Raw genomic sequence first — 16620 nt, forward strand, 5'->3', positions numbered from 1 at the left:
GCTGGGGTTTCATTCAGCCTTTTTTTTTTTTCCAGTGAGGAGAGTTCAGGGCAGACGGACAGAAGGCCTGCTAGGAAGTGTAGGGCAGGAAATAGACAGTAATGGCAGAAACCCAGGTTTCTATCCCACCAAACAAGTTGTCCTTCAAACTGGCATTTCCCAAGGAGAGCTCCTTGGGAAACTGGCCCTGACAGGACCCTTCAGAAAAGATTTCATTCAATGCCTTGTTCTCTGGTTCTCTAGAAAACACAGCCTGAGGCAAAGAGTGAATAGTTCAGCTACATTCCCAGGACAGTCAGAGTGAAGGGAAGTGGAAGCCAGGCAGGAAACAAGTGAAGTGAAAGTCGCTCAGTCACTTCCGACTCTTTGCGACCCCATGGGCTATACAGTCCATGGAATTCTCCAGGCCAGAATACTGGCGTGGGTAGCCTTTCCCTTCTCCAGGGGATCTTCCCAACCCAGGGATTGAACCCAGGTCTCCCGCATTGCAGGTGGATTCTTCACCAGCTGAGCCACTAGGGAGGAAAGCAAATATATAAAGTATCACATTACCAAGCTGGCCACAGCTTCACCAAGAGACTGGCTGCTTGCTCAAGCATGGGAGATGCTTCTAGCAGGGCAGAAGGAATAATGTGCCTTGAACAATTCATCAGTAGGAAGAAGGGGGAGACTTGCCTACTGGCTTCTTTCACCTCCCATCTCTTAGGATCGGAGTCTGCCTCCCACAGTGTCAATGCCCGAGCGTCCCTTATGTCACGTGACCCTTTGGGCAGCTCTGGGGGATGCTCAGGGGCTGTCAGCTGACTCTGCAGGTGGTGAGAGGAGCCTCCAGGTCTTGTGGGGTTGGGCCTAGTTTTTGTGCTGGTCTCAGCTTATTAATGACTAATGTGGTTAGACCGGCCCTTGTAATTCTTGTTAATTTCAAGATGCCATTAAGTACTAAGCAACAGGAAAGTTTAAAAAATAAAGGTTTATTACTTACAAGATCTGGATGTTACACAGCATACCACGCAGTGAGTTCACAGGTGGAGAGAGGGAGGGATAAAGCATGGGCCTGTCTTCTGCTTCTATTGGGATTGAGGGTGGGGGCCTAGAGTTTTGAAGGCTCACTCTTTATTGATGAATTTAAAGCATAAGCATGGGATTTTAAAGCGTGGGAAGAGAGAAAAAAAAAGCAAGTGACCCAAATTGTCAGTTAGCCAAATCAACTAAGATTGCGAAAACAGAGGAATCTCAGTGGGGACAGGCGCCCAAGGTGTTTGCTAGACATAGGCCCCTTAAAGTGGTTGCCTCTTTTAAAATGGATGGCAATTAGAGCTTAAGTCAGGCACTCGCTTTACAAAAAAGAAAATAAAATCTGACAGGGCTTATGGTTAGAAGGCTAGAGCCGCTGCTGCCCCCACCACGGTGGTCACCACGGAGGCTCTGCTGGAGCCCACACTTACTCCAGGGAAGGCCACGCCAGCCACCTATGCTAGGGCATGCAATGATGACCGTGGCTGAAGCAACATCAGGCTCTCCAGGAACAAGGGGCTGGGAGAGAGGTGAGGCTGAGTCAGTCTGATGGAGGTGCGTCAACTGGGTCTGAGACCCTTAAGATTTAGGAATTTTAGGAACGCTGCAGAGTCCATCCCACCCTTTTTGACATTCAGAACTCAGTAGCAACTTAAGGGCTCTGTGTAGTCCTGCCAAAAAGTTGATAGTGTTTGGAATACCACCTGATCTTTAAAGCTCTTATGTTTTAGGATGTTCCATCCTAAAGGAAATCAGTCCTGAATGTTCATTGGAAGGACTGATGTTGATGCTGAAACTCCAACACTTTGGCCACCTGATGCGAAGAACTGACTCATTTGAAAAGACCCTGATGCTGGGAAAGATTGAGGGCAGGAGGAGAAGGGGATGACGGAGGATGAGATGGTTGGATGGCAGCACCGACTCGATAGACATTAGTTTGAGTAAAGTCTGGGAGTTGGTGATGGACAGGGAGGCCTGGCGTGCTGCAGTCCATGGGGTGTCAAAGGGTTAGACAGAACTGAGCGACTGAACTGAACTGAACTGATCTGAATGTTTTTTGGTGGACTGAACATTGAACCCAGCATTTCCCAACTTACTCATTCATGTGACATCCTCCAGAACTAGCCCTTCTGTGTAATTCAACCTTATGAAAATGCTTTAAACCCTCACACCTCTGCCCATTTTCACTTCTGGGAGTTTTTCAAAGGCTAACTTGATCCCTGTGAATTTCAGGGAATCAAATTTTGCTTTCATTTCCAGTCCTTTTTCAAGTTCTGAAGCAAGAGTTAAAAAAAAAAAAGTGTAACATATTACATACAAAAGGGATTCCCTGGTTGTCCAGTGGCTAAGACTCTGCGTTTCCAACGCAGGGGACCATGGTTCAATCCCTGGTTGGGGAACTATATCCCACACTCTACTGAAGATCCCATGTTCCACAGCTAAGACCTGGCACTACCAAATAAATAAATAAAATACTTAACAACAACAACAACAAAACCACACACAAGTGCACAGAACTAATTTCAGAGTTATGTAAACTATTATATACTGAAATCCGGTGCTGCTACTTAGCAGATCAGGAAAAAGAATATTATATGTTTAACTGAATCACTTTGCTATATGTCTGAAACACCGTAAATCAATTGCACTTCAATTAAAGAAAAAAAAAATAGAATAAAATAAAAAAAATTACCAACCTCTAGGGACTCTTCATGTGTCTGCCTCTTCCTGCTTGGATATAGCTACTACCCTTTTTTTGACAATCCCACACTTTTTTTTCATAGTCCTAAAATATCCTCCTATAGAAGCCTGAAGGAATTTGAGGCCAGACGGAGAGAAGTTTTCGTTTCCTTGAAATTACAAAAATCAGTGTTACAACCAGTCCACATTCTACCTCCAGAGTTCCCCACAGTTCTCACACAGATCATGTGTGAGGTAAGTATATCTATCCACTACCTTGTCACTTATCAGAGGGAGCAGGGAGGGCAGTCAAGGCTCTGTAATCAGAAATGTGAATTCCAGGGAGATATCTGATATTGCAAACAAAGGAATCTGTAGTTGCCACACAAAAGGCACTTGCAAACCAGAACACCCAAAGGTGGTATGAAGTCTTCCTGATCAACAAGTTTCTTGTAAGATCATGCTGCAAAGAAATTGGCTTCAGAGGGGTTACTCCATAAATCTTGAACACAGTTTTGGTGGCTGCATTAGAATCACCAGAGGTTTGTTTATCTCTAAACCCTTAATTCTGGGAAATTTCAAACGTACAGAAAAGCGCAGGGAAGTATAACATACCTTCCTTGCTCACTGCTCAGTTTCAGTAGTTATTGACATACTTGTTCCTTCTCTATCATTATTCCTTCTCCTCACTGTGATTATTTTAAGGCAAATTCCAGGTATCATGTAACCCGTTAGATAAAGGTTCTTTTCAAAATCATAATCATTATACCATTAAAAATATACCATACAAATAGCTAAAGAAAGAAGTGATTGGAGATTTCAAGGAATATTTCGCTCAAGATGGGCACAATAAAGGACAGAAATGATAGAGACCTGGTAGACACTGAAGAGATCAAGAAGAGATGGAAAGAATACACAAAAGAGCTGGGCAAAAAAGATCTTAATGAACTGGATTTCTACGATGGTGTGGTCAGTCATCCAGAGCCAGACATTCTGGATAGCAAAGTCAAGTGGGCCTTAGGAAACACTGCTGTTAATAAAGCTAGTGGATGCAACAGAATTCCAGGAGAACTATTCAAAACTCTAAAGGAAAAGGTCATCAAGGTGTTGCATCCAATATGTCAGCAAATCTGGAAGACCCAGCAGTGGCCTCAGGACTAGAAAAGGTCAAACTTCACCCCAATTCCCAAGAAGCTTAGTACAAAAGAATGTGCTAGCCATCAGACAATCATACTCATCTCCCATGCTAGTAAGGTCACGCTTAAAATCTTGCACGCTAGGCTTCAGCATTATGCGAACCAACAAATTCCAGATGTCCAAGCCGGCTTTAGAAAAGGAAGAGGAACTAGAGGTCAAATTGCCAACATTCACTGGATCACAGAGAAAGCTAGGGAATACCAGGAAAACATCTACCTCTGTTTCATCAGTTATGCTAAAGCCTTTGACTGTGTGTATCATAATAAACTGTGGAAAGCTGTTCGAGTGATGGGAATACTAGACCATCTCATCTGTTTCCTAAGAAACCTGTATGCAGGTCAAGAAGCAACAGTTAGAATCCTGTATGGAACAACTGATTGGTTCAAGATTGAGAAAGGGGTATGACAGGGCTGTCTGCTGTCACCCTGTTTGTTTAATCTGTACGCTGAGCACATCATGAGAAATGCTGGGATAGATGAGTTACAAGCTGGACTCAAGATGGGGGAGAAACATCAACAACCTCAGATACGTGCATAATACCACTCTAATGACAGATATCGAAGAGGAACTAAAGAGCCCCTTGCTGAGGGTGAAGGAGAGTGAAAGAGCTGGCTTAAAATTAAATATTAAAAAAAACTAAGATCGTGGCATCTGGCCCATCACTTCATGGCAAATAGAAGAGGAAAAGGTGGAAGTAGTGACAGATTTCCTCTTCTTGGGCTCTAAGATCACTGCAGCCATGAAGTCAGAAGACGATTGCTTGTTGGCAGGAAAGCTATGACAAACTTAGACTGTGCTGAAAAGCAGAGACATTACTCTGCCGACAAAGGTCTGTATAGTCAAGGCTATAGTCTTCCCAGTGGTCACATATAGTTGTAAGAGCTGGACCCGTAAAGAAGGCAGAGTGCCAAAGAATTGATGCCTTTGAACTGTGGTGTTGGAGAAGGCTCCTGAAAATCCCCTGGACAGCAAGGAGATCAAATCAGTCACCCTTAAGGGAAATCAACCCTGAATATTCATTGGAAGGACTGAAGCTGAAGCTCCAGTATTTTGTTCATCTGATGTGAACATTGGAAAAGTCCCTGATTCTGGGAAAGATTGAGGGCAGAAGGAGAAGAGGGCATCAGAGGATGATAAGGCTGGATGGCATCACTGATGCAATGGACATGAACTTAGGCAAACTTCGGGAGATGGTGAGGGACAGGGAGGCCTGGTGTGCTGCAGTCCATGGGGTTGCAAAGAGTTGGACACGACTGGGCAACTGAACAACAAGAACATGTCATTAAAAAGAACAATAATTTCATGATAGAATTAAACACAGGAGTTTAAAAATATAGATTCCCCCTTCCCAGACCTACAGAATCAGATTCCTTGTGGAATGTTGATGGGCTTCCCTGGTGGCTTAGATGGTAAAGCATCTGCCCCCAGTGCAGGAGACCCAGGTTCGATCCCTGGGTTGGTAAGATCCCCTGGAGGAGGAAATGGCCACCCACTCCAGTATGCTTGCCTGGAGAATTCTGAGGACAGAGGAGCCTGGTAGAATACAGTCCATGGGTCGCAAAGAGTCAGACACGACTGAGTGACTAACACACACACACATAGGTGTTGCAGAAAAGGTGTGAGTTAAGTTTTATTTGGTGACCTTATAAAGGAACTGCTCCGAAGAGGTGAGGGAGGAGCCAGAATATATATGAGCTATTTTTTTGCTGGGAAAAACAAGACCCAAGAATCTGATCAGATCAGTCGCTCAGTCGTGTCCGACTCCTTGCGACCCCGTGAAACACAGCACGCCAGGCCTCCCTGCCCATCACCAGCTCCGGTCATTAGTAAATTTTCATTACATGTGTATTTTAACAACCTGTGCTGTGCTAAGTCGCTTCAGTCGTGTTTGACTCTTTGCAATCCCATGGACTATGGCCCACCAGACTTCCCTCTCCATGAGACTCTCCAGGCAAGAATACTGGAGTGGGTTGCCATGACCACCTCCAGGGGCTCTTCCCCACCCAGGGATCAAACCTAAATCTCTTCTCTCTCCTGCATTGGCAGACAGGTGGTTTACCTCTAGCGCCACCTGGGAAGCCTTCTTTATAGGGATATCAACATTTTTAGAATAAAATTGCTGAGGTGTCCGAACTGTTAGGTTATTTGCATAGGACTTCTGGGGATCTCTGAAGGAGACAGGTACAGAACTCAAATGAAGCAGCTTTTCAGTATATCACAGTCTTAACTAATTAGTTAAACTCTTGCAAATCAATTAAAATGAGTACAAGGAAGTATTAATGGAGAAAGCAATGGCACCCTACTCCAGTACTCTAGCCTGGAAAATCCTATGGACGGAGGAGCCTGGTAGGCTGCAGTCCATGGGGTCCCTGAGGGTTGGACACGACTGAGTGACTTCACTTTCACTTTTCACTTTCATGCATTGGAGAAGGAAATGGCAACCCACTCCAGTGTTCTTGCCTGGAGAATCCCAGGGACGGGGGAGCCTCGTGGGCTGCCATCTATGGGGTCGCACAGAGTCGGACACGACTGAAGTGACTTAGCAGTAGCACGAAGTATTAGTTTACGGGAAATCTGGCATAAAAGTTTTTTTTATATATAAAATGAATAAATGTGTCTGGATCCAATTTGTAAATCTTCATATACTGAGGATTTACAATGAACTTTGCATTTGGCTCAGACGGTAAAGCGTCTGTCTACAATGAGGGAGACCCGGTTCCATCCTTGGGTTGGGAAGATCCCCTGGAGAAGGAAATGGCAATCCACTCCAGGATTTCCAGGACTATTGCCTGGAAAATCCCATGGACAGAGGAGCCTGGTAGGCTACAGTCCATGGGGCCACAAAGAGTCGGACTCGACTGAGCAACTTCACTTCACTTTGCCCTCAAATAAATTATAAGATTAATCTGAGCTGAGCCTGGGGCAGTTTGAAACTTCGACTGGATCGATAAGCTGAGACCTGCACAAAGCACACATCCAACCCCAGTGGATCCCGGCAGGAAGAGCTAGCTGGCTTTTCTCGGCGGAAGACCAGCGTGGCTCCTGGGAACTGCCGCGGGGCAGTGGAGAATAGCTGGTGTGCTGGCGGCGGTGTCAGCTCAGTCCAGATGGCGACTGGGGCTGAAGTGCGACCCTGCTCCATGTAGAGGTGGAGATACAGCCGGTCACCCCAGATTTTAATCGGAGCCCAGAAAGGGAGGAACTGGTGCTGCTAGAGCGACGAGGATGGGTCAGTCAGGAAGGCTACTGTCTCTGACTGAGTGCAGGCACACCCCGCCCCCGGGAGCCCCCTAGCCTGCGCAGAAAAACTTGGGGGGCCTCGGACATCTGCAGCCGGGTGGGTGGAAACCGATCACGGGTTTCCCGAGGAGGAAGACAACAACCCCAGCCTCAGAGGCCCTTTATTCTGAGTCTAGGAGCCACATTCCTGCTCTCAGGCGACTCAAAGCCGATTTCAACAAGCTGGTGTCCGGAGAACTTCCCGGCCGGAGGCAGCCAGCCTCGCGCGGGGGGCAAGTGGGCGCCGTGGAGGCAGAAAAAGCAAGCAGCAGCAGGGCTGGGCGGAGGCGGTTAGCCTTTCCGACGCAGGCCAGGTGGGCTCCTCGGGTTCCGGGGACCGGGTGCTGGGGTCAGCGCCCGGGCCCTTTGCAGCCAGCTACACCCTCCCCCTTCCCTGCGGGCTTTTGCGCACGACGCGCCGCTTCACACGGGGAAGCAGAGACTTGATAAAGCCAGCGGGCGCGGGGCGAAGCTGCCGGCGTCGTGGGGGCAGCAGCGGTAGCGACAGCTGGAAGACCCCTCGGCGGCCCAGGCGCGGTCTAGGCGGGAGCGGACTCTCGGCAGTGCGTGCGGCCGGAGCTGCGCGCACCGCTCTGGTGGCAGGTGAGCGCTCGTCGCTGGAGAGCCCAGCGCCTGACTCCAGGGAGCACGTGGCAGGGCGCGCGGGGCCTCATGAAAGCGGGCGAGAGGATGCATCTGTTGGACGCCAAGCTTGCAGTCGGGTAAGGAGAACCTGGGGAGGGGCGGGAATTTCAGTGACCTCAGCCCCACCTCCCCGTCTGCCATCCTGGCAGTGGTTGGTTTTGGCGACGGCTCGATCTGGGACCCCCGCCCCCACTCCGACAGGAGGGTTTGTGGGGAGGTGGAGGAAAGGGGAAATTGAGGCTGAGCACAGGGACCAGTCCTTCCTCGCCGCAGAGCACAGATCCTGACCCCCTGAGGATTCGTGGGGGAGTGCGTGCCTGGAGCTCCGCCCCGGGGCTGGCACTTAGCCCGAGGACCGCCCCGCCCTGGGAAGCCCGGTGTCTCCAAGTCCTTGCGAAGGGGCGAGCTGCTGTCTTCCCTGAGCATGAGCTCTGATCCTTCTCCGCGCTCCACTGGACCCGCCCAGCCTAGCCCACGCCCCACCCCCACCCTTCCCCCACTCCGCCCCCCGCCCGGCTAGTTCCCAAGGTCTTTACCTCCTCCAAGCCCTGGGAGGGATGGAGGAGGAGAAAACACACGGAGCCAAGACTCGAGGACTGGTCATTCTCCAGCACTCTCCTGCAAGGAGGGGCTTCTGGTCACTCCTTAGAGTCTGTCCAGCTTGGAGTATATCCTAACTCTTTTTCCAAACGGGCACAGGGGGACGCGCAGACCCCGTAGAGAGGTAAGACTAGAGCCAGCCCTCTTTGCTCCCATCTCAGCTGAGTCTCCCCTCACCCTCCCTCTCTGGACAGGACTTACACAACTCTGTGGCAGGATGGGACCAGCAGCATCCCTCCGTCTTCACCTGGCCTGGCCTTGCAGCCCACTGAGCTGGCTCCCCAGAGCAGCCACTACTGCCATTCCCAGAAGGGTCCTGGCGGTCACGGTGACCCCAAGAAGAGGGCCTGGCGCCAGCTCTGTGTGGCTTCTGCCTTCTGCCTGTTGTTCATGATTGGGGAAGTCATCGGTAAGAACTCTGGGCTAATTCAATGAAATTGGCACATGGATGATCCAAAAGGCTTTTCTCCTGAATGTTCCTGTAGGATTAATACTAACAAGCGCATTTACTGTATGCTTGCCATGCTAATAGTAGGCTTCCCTGGTGGCTCAGAGGGTAAAGAGGCTGCCTGCAGTGCGGGAGACCAGGGTTCCATCTCTGGGTGGGGAAGATCCCCTGGAGAAGGAAACGGTAACCCACTCCAGTATTCTTGCTGAGAATCCCATGGACAGAGGAGCCTAGCAGACTACAGTCCATGGGATTGCAAAGAGTCAGACATGACTGAGCGACTGTCACTCACTCACACTGTGCTAAACCTCTCACACGCACACTGTCTCATGCAGTCCTCACAACAACCTCATGCTGTCATGGGTCCTGATAGTCTCATTTTTATGATGAAACTGAGGCATCATAAGGTTAAGTAACTTGCCAGAGATCGCACAAAACTAGTAGGTCAGGAAAGACCTGAATGCTAGAAGAAAACAGCATTTATTGAGTACCTACTGTGCTTTCCAAGCCCTTTTTTTTTGTTGTTTTTGTTTTTGTTTTTGGTTGTTTTGGCTGCGCTGCATGGCTTGTGGAATCTTAGATCCCTGACCAGAGATTGAACCCGAACTGAGGGTGCCATGAAAGTGGGGAGTCTGAACCACTGGGCCACAGTGGTATTCCCCTCCAGGCCCAATTTGAACTTAATTTTCACATTCATCCTCTAAGTAGATTTTGCTAATCCCATTTCACAGATGCTAGAAGTCGAGGCTCAGAGAAAGGAAGTCACTTGTTCATGGTTACACAGCTAATGGTGGAGAGGTCTGGAATCCCTGGTCTTTCTCCAGAGCTTGCGGTTTCCCTGCTGCACACACACTCTGGGAAACTGGCTCCTTGGGGAGCCGATAAGGATCCTCCCTCCTCTTGGCCCTGCAGGTGGGTACCTGGCACATAGCTTGGCGATCATGACAGACGCAGCCCACCTGCTCACTGACTTTGCCAGCATGCTTATCAGCCTCTTCTCCCTGTGGGTGTCTTCCCGGCCAGCCACCAAGACCATGAACTTCGGTTGGCATCGAGCTGGTGAGGGCCCCTGGTTGGGATGGGGGTGGAGTTGGGGGAGGGGGTGGGTTAAGATGTAAGTTCTTAGGTGAGTGCATTGGGTCCCTGAGTAAAGCCAGGAGGGTGACTTGGGTGGGAGAAAAGGATGTCAACCATGACTTTTGTCCTTTGGAAGCTCCCAGTCTGATGGGGGAGCCCTAGTCCCCTGTCCTCTGGGAGTTCCCACCCTGCAGGAAAGGAGAGTCTACCTTCCTAAGAGGGCAAGCTGTATTTATTTAAGAATAAACGATGTTGGTGTTCACTTTGCACATAACGCCATGGATTGGCTCTATGGGGGAGGGAGAAGTCAGCAAAGCCTTCTGAAGTTCATCTCTGGGCTGCATTGTCATTCTCTTCTTGGTGGGAGATGGCCCAGCCTCTGTTCCTCAGAGCCTCAGTTTGCCAGCTGAGCAATGGGTATATATTTAATGAGTCAGCTTCAGTTGAAAAGGTTGTCCCAGATGATGTCTTGAGCTTCTTCTGGCTCCGACCTTTTCAGATGTACGAGTGGTGGGGTGAGGTGCCAGCCATAGCACCTCCAGCAGAGCCATACCTCCAATCGGACCCAGGCTCAGATTTTGTGGGGAGGGAGAGGGGGCTCCTTAGCCTCAGGGCCCCATGCTAAGATTGGTATTGGGGGCCGGGCTCTTCCTCAGAGATTCTGGGTGCCCTGCTCTCTGTGCTGTCTATCTGGGTCGTGACGGGGGTGCTGGTGTACTTGGCGGCAGAAAGGCTGATCTCTGGAGACTATGAGATCAAGGAGGAGACCATGTTGATCACGTCGGGCTGTGCTGTGGTCGTGAATATCATGTGAGTGTGGCCTGGGGTCCCTGCGAACCCTCCCCCTCCTCACAGCATACCTGCCGGCCTGCTCTTGCTGGGGGCGGGGGGCATGCCCCACACCAGGATGGCTGCAGGATCAGAATCTCCCTCGTGGTCTGAGCTCTGGCACCTGGAACACCTGGGCCCTGCCTGGGGCCTGGGGCCAGGCCATCAGGAACTGTACACCTGGGGCAGCATCAGGTCCCCACCCCAGACGTGTCAGTGAGTAACCAGAGACAGGCTTCCTTCCTGTTGTGGGGTGGGGTGAGTCCAGTGCTTACAGGAGCAGGGGTCCCTAGGGACAGAATCTCAAAGCCCTTTTCAATCTGATGTGCCTGAAGTTGGTCTCATCGAGATGTAAGTTGTGTAGAGCGGGGGTGTCTATTTTGGGTTCTCTCCCCCTTGCCCAGTGGCCTTGGGCAAGCCAGTTCCCTCTCTGGGCCTCAGCTTCACCCTCTGTGACATGCTGGGGGGATCTCGATCTCCTCTGTGGTACCCTTTTGCTCTGAGGTTTGGCACTGGGGCAGCTTTGTGCCCAGGTTCAGCCTGGCATTGGATGGAGTTGAGCCCCTCCTCCTGTTGGCAAAACTCTAAACCAAGGCCACGTTCGTTGGGCTCCTTCCGTGGCCAAAGGGATCATGCAGTCTTGGGTGGGGGTTGGGATTTTGACCCCCACAGGGAGGTCAGTCCTGATGGGGGCCTCTGCCTAGCCGAATTTGAAGCTTCCATCTGCTCCCTCAGCGAGCCCCTGGACTTTGTCTCCACTCCCATAGAATGGGGTTGATTCTTCACCAGTCTGGCCATGGACACAGCCGTAACCCCGAGCACAGCCACAACGCCAGCCAGGAGCAGGGAAGCCCCAGTGTCCGAGCTGCCTTTATCCACGTCATTGGAGACTTTCTGCAGAGCTTGGGCGTTTTGGTGGCAGCCTTTATTTTATACTTCAAGGTTAGAGCTGGGGACAGGGGGAAGTAGGGGAGGGAGTGTAGGTCACCTGGGGGCTTCTCTCTGCACAGGACCCTTTCCAGTTTCTAGCTCCCTCCCAGCTCTGGGCAGAAGGGTGGGAGAGGGAAGAAACATTTACCCAACACCCACCAAGCATTAGCACTTCTGATCTTGATGAGAATCCTGAAGGGAGGTGGTGGTGTTTTTTGCAGCCCAGAAAGGTTCAGTGACTTGCACAGCATCACTTAGCTGGTAAGTTGTAGAGTCAGATTCAAATCCAAGACTGTAGGCTGCTGAAGCCTGGGCATTGCCCATTACATAGAGGCAGTGGGGTGTAATGGAAAGAGCCCAGCGTTGGGCTTGAAGCCTAGATCACCGCTTGCTAGCTGCATGATGTAAAGGAGTCCCTTGCTCTAATTGAGCCTCTGTTACCCCACCTATAAAGCTGGGATGTTGGGCCAGATGGTGCCTAAGATTCCATTTAGCTTTGTCTGTGGCTTAGCCCCTTGGGCAGGGAGGGGTGGGAAGGCATGGTATCTTATCCTGAACTGTGGTACATCCTGCCTGTCCTTCCGGACAGGATAAAAGGTAGAGAACTGGGAGGCAGGGTCAGGGTGAAGCTTGTTCCCACCCCGCAGAAAAAGCCCTTCTCCCCGACTCACTGCTGGGTGGGAGGGGAGAAGGAAGGCTGAGGTGTTGGCGTGACCCCCCAGCTCTGCCTCTCCTTTTTCCTTGTAGCCAGAGTACAAGTTTATAGACCCCATCTGCACCTTCCTGTTCTCCATCCTCGTCCTGGGGACAACCTTGACCATCCTGAGAGATGTGATCCTGGTGCTGATGGAAGGTAGCCCGAGCTTGGAGCGCCCTTTTTGCTCTTTACTTTCCAGCGCAAAGATAAGTTCGAGTCTGTGGCTCAGGGGCAAAGCATCTGCCTGCAAATCGAGCAGACACCAGTTTGATCCCTGGGTTGGGAAGATTCCCCTGGAGGAGGAACTGGCAACCCATTCCAGTATTCTTGCCTAGGAAATCCCACGGACAGAGGCTGGGGGGCTACAGTCAATGGGATCACAAAGAGTCAGACACGACTGAGCATGCAGTGTGTGTGTGTGTGTGTGTTGGGTGTGGGAGTGCATCACAGCACATGGTGGGGGGGCAAGGTCTGGAGAACCTCCTGGGGCCCAGGCTCATCTTGACATTGAGCAGGGTCCTCAGGTGTGGTTATTCTAGAAATGTCCTTTGGATCGTCCTTTCCGTCCCCCTACCACCAAGGGTGCCTCCTCCCTGCTGGGATGTGTCCTCCCTGCCAAGTCTGGGGGCTTCCAGGTGTGTCTAGCACCTGGCCCTCCTGCCCTTCCTCATATGCTTCCTGAGTCTCCACTTGCCTTCCCTTTTGGGGTGAGGATTATGCTTCTCATTGCACAGTGTTGGGGGGTTGCAGATTGAGGATGAGAAAAAGACAGTCGGAGTTGGACAAGAAACACTATTGAATCCACTCCAGCTCAGGCCTTCTTTCCTGAGGCGCTCCCGCCTCAGGAAGACGTGGCAGGGCTTTGAGGGGTGCTTAGTGGTAGCAAATGGTCTGCCCTGAGTTACCACACCTACTTACCTGGCTTTCTGGTGCTTGGGGTCTGGGGCCGTACGTCTCTGTAGTTGGAATCAGTCTGGATCCTGGTTTGGGGTCAGCCTGAGTGTTCAGCTGCAGGTCAGAGCATTTTCTCCAAGAATGTGACAGACCCAGATAAAAGTGATGACAAGGATGCCACATGGGGGTGCAGGGAGCCCCGGGTTGCCTTCTTTATCTTAAAAAAATTTTTATATCAAACATATACTAGGGGAAGAGGCACTAATAGGGTGATAAACCACAGTTGTTCTGCTCACATATAGAGTTTCCATCGGAGACAGGGAGATAGCAAGAAACTAACAAATAAGATCATTTCTGACAATGTCAAGTGTGAAGAGGAAAATACAGCAGGGCGACATGACGGGGCTCGGGGGGCAGGGGCATGTTTCGGGGGGCAGGGGCAATCTCAGCTCTGCTGGCCAAGGAGGTCTGCGTGAGGTGCCGTGTGAGGAGCAGGAAGCAGCATGGATGGTAGGGAGCCCTGTCCTTCAGCCCCTGTCCCTGTCGTCCTCAGGGACCCCCAAGGGTGTGGACTTCACAGCCGTGCGGAATCTGCTGCTGTCCGTGGAGGGCGTGGAAGCCTTGCACAGCCTGCACATCTGGGCGCTGACCGTGGCCCAGCCTATACTGTCTGTCCACATCGCCATCGGTGAGTGGTGGAGCACTCGTGCGAGAGAGGCAGCCAGGGACCCCGGGGCCATCCCTGCCCGACTGGCCCAGATGATGCCGGGCGCTCACGGTGCTGGCGCTTTGGATCTGACCCCATGCCGAGTACTGGGCATCTGTTATTTATTTGATCATCAAGGTCCCATTTATAGATGAAGAAACTATAGGGGTGGGAGGTGGTAAAGGCACTCACCTAGGCTTTTCCAGCCAGTAAGTGGCAGAGGAGAGACGCTGAACCTTTAAGCCAGAGCTTTTCCGGCCCTTTTAGGGTTGTGTGCCAGGTGTGGGAAGCAGACGGTTGCCTGGTACAGGAGTGAGTCTGGGGGGTTCTTGATGTTCATGGCCCCCTATCTTGTTCTGCTGGGGCTAGGACTCGAGACTTGCCTCCTACTTGCTCCTAAGGGCCCAAGAGTGAGTAATTGGTTCTCTGGTGCCTCCCCTCTCTCTCCACGTGTCTTCTCGGCCCCCAGCTGAGAATGCAGACGCCCAGGCTGTGCTGAAGGCAGTCAGCGACCGCCTGCAGGAGATGTTCCATTTCCACACCATGACCATCCAGATCGAGGACTACTCTGAGGACATGAAGGACTGTCAGTCATGCCGGGGCCCCTCGGACTGACCACCTGACCAGGCATCAACGGGGTGGGGACAGGCCTGCCGATGGCTGGATTGAGTGTCCCCCACCCCCACCCCCAGGCTCAGCCAGGTCTCTGCCTGCCCTGGCTGGGTTATGAACCAGGTCCTTCTCCTGACCGCTGCTCCATGTTCAGTGACGAGGGGCCTTGTCCAGGAACAGGCTCCTCCCTTGCCTCCCTCGTCTGACTACTGCCAGCCCCAGGAGGGGAACCCGGCAGGTATGGGGCTGGTGTGACCGCGCTCCTCCAGCTCCCAGCGGGGCAGAGTTCGGGCCTAGTCCTCAGCTAATGCCACCCAACCACCAGCCTCTGGAAAGGCAGTGAGGCACAGAGAAAGGTGACAGAGGGGAGACCGGCCTCATTGTCTCCTCACCTGCCTGCCTAATTCCCCATTTTTGGTCTGTCTGGCCTCTGCCTCATGCATCTGCGAAGCAGCTCTGCGAACTGAGCCCCCTTCCTCTGCCTCTGACAATATGCTTTAAGGAGGCCATGGGCCCCAGAAATCAGGATCCAGGGGGCACCTGAGGTTGATCTGTGCCTGAATCATTTCACTATGATTTCATTTCATGTTTCCTTTTCCCGGAGGGAGGGGGCTTCTGACTAGGTAAGGACCTGCTGGGTTCCTCTTTCCTTATCCCTCCCTCACCCAGGAAGCTGTGCCAATGCAAAGGTGCCCTGGCAGGAGAGGTAGAGGTTGGCGGGGATTTCAGCTTGGGTTCTGTCCCCAGGAGCCCCAGAGCTCCCCGGCCACCTCTCTTGCTCTGATTGTGTCCTGGGGTCAAGGAGCCTGACGTCAGATATGGTTGGGCCGGCTCTGTTGCCAGCATGTCCTGGCCTGCTCAGAACTTGGGGATGGATGACAAAGCGGGCACAACCCAAACAGGAGCCCCCGGCTTCCTGCATCAGGAGGTGGCTCATGCTTCCGCGATGAAGTGGAGGGACCTGTCCCCAGTCCGTGTCGCAGAGGAGGCAGTGCGCCCAGTCGGCAGGTGGCCCTGATCTAATGGTCTGTCTCTGCCCTCAGGTGGGTCAGGGCCTGTCTCATCTGTGGGCTGAGAACGCGGACACCCACCTCACAGAGTTGTTGTGAGGCTTGGAGCCAAAGTGGGCCAAGCACATGGTGGTTGTGGAAGAGTGGTTCCTTTTCTCATCATTCTGGAAGGATGGCCAGAGGAGCCAGGTGGGCTCCCAGCCTCCTGGGGCAGCACTGGGTTTGTCTTGACCCTGTCCTGACCGACGGTGGGAGCAGGAGGGGCTGGTCCCTCTCGCCTTCTCCTCTGAGCCTCTCTCTTCCCGTCAGTGAAATGACCTCTTTGTGCCTTTTCAGCACTCACATCCAGGGTTGCCTGTGATCTCAGTCTATCTGCAGGTTCTTCAGCCCATTAAAATCGGTGGGAGGCTGTTTTGGCTTGGATATGTGTGTGTGAGAGAGATAGACTTCTGATTGACGGAGCTCTAATCCACCCCAGTCTTCCTCCCCACAGCCATCACAGGCCACAAGAACCCAGATTCTAGGCTGTGCTGTATGCCAAGTCTGCACACCCCTCTCAAGAGACAGCCATTGGTGTCCTCCCTTTTTGCAGATGAGAAAACTGAGGCTCAGAGAGGTTGAGTCACTTGCCCAATGTCACACAGCCGGTGTGAGGCAGGTCTGGGATTTCTGCCTTGTTCCCCTAGGCCTCCCCCTACAGCAGGGACTGGGGACCTGCTCTGGGTTGCATGTTGGTACAGTATGAGCCTTTTGGCTTGGCAGCCCACAGGCGAGGCCTTGCCAAGGTAGTTCAGCGTTCTGGGTGCAGCAGCTAGGAGTGGGGAGGGAAAAGGTGCCTCTTTCCCCATCTGGGCCTGGCACTTGGAGTCCTCCCCACCGTGGGAAGACTGCCTGAGCTGCAGCTGTGTGCTTCCTCACCCACTGTCCTTGACTCAGGGCCAGACTATCTCCCCTCCCCTTTAACTCCCAGTGCCCCCTCCACCTCAAGAATCTAGCAGCCCCA

At 52.0% G+C, this 16620-nt stretch overlaps 1 protein-coding gene across 1 annotated transcript; it reads left to right on the top strand.

Annotated features, from left to right (window-relative positions):
- The first annotated feature begins 6969 nt into the window (after positions 1-6969).
- SLC30A2 (solute carrier family 30 member 2) lies at positions 6970-16448 on the top strand. The gene is made up of 8 exons (XM_019980830.2): positions 6970-7892; positions 8610-8824; positions 9776-9922; positions 10597-10750; positions 11536-11710; positions 12446-12551; positions 13843-13977; positions 14465-16448. Exons 1-8 carry the CDS (start codon positions 7843-7845, stop codon positions 14608-14610), a joined length of 1128 nt encoding a protein of 375 aa, XP_019836389.2. The 5' UTR covers positions 6970-7842; the 3' UTR covers positions 14611-16448.
- Positions 16449-16620: the final 172 nt, after the last annotated feature.

The sequence above is a fragment of the Bos indicus genome, chromosome 2 (assembly GCF_029378745.1).
Source record: "Bos indicus isolate NIAB-ARS_2022 breed Sahiwal x Tharparkar chromosome 2, NIAB-ARS_B.indTharparkar_mat_pri_1.0, whole genome shotgun sequence".
NCBI classification, from domain to species: Eukaryota; Metazoa; Chordata; class Mammalia; order Artiodactyla; family Bovidae; genus Bos; species Bos indicus.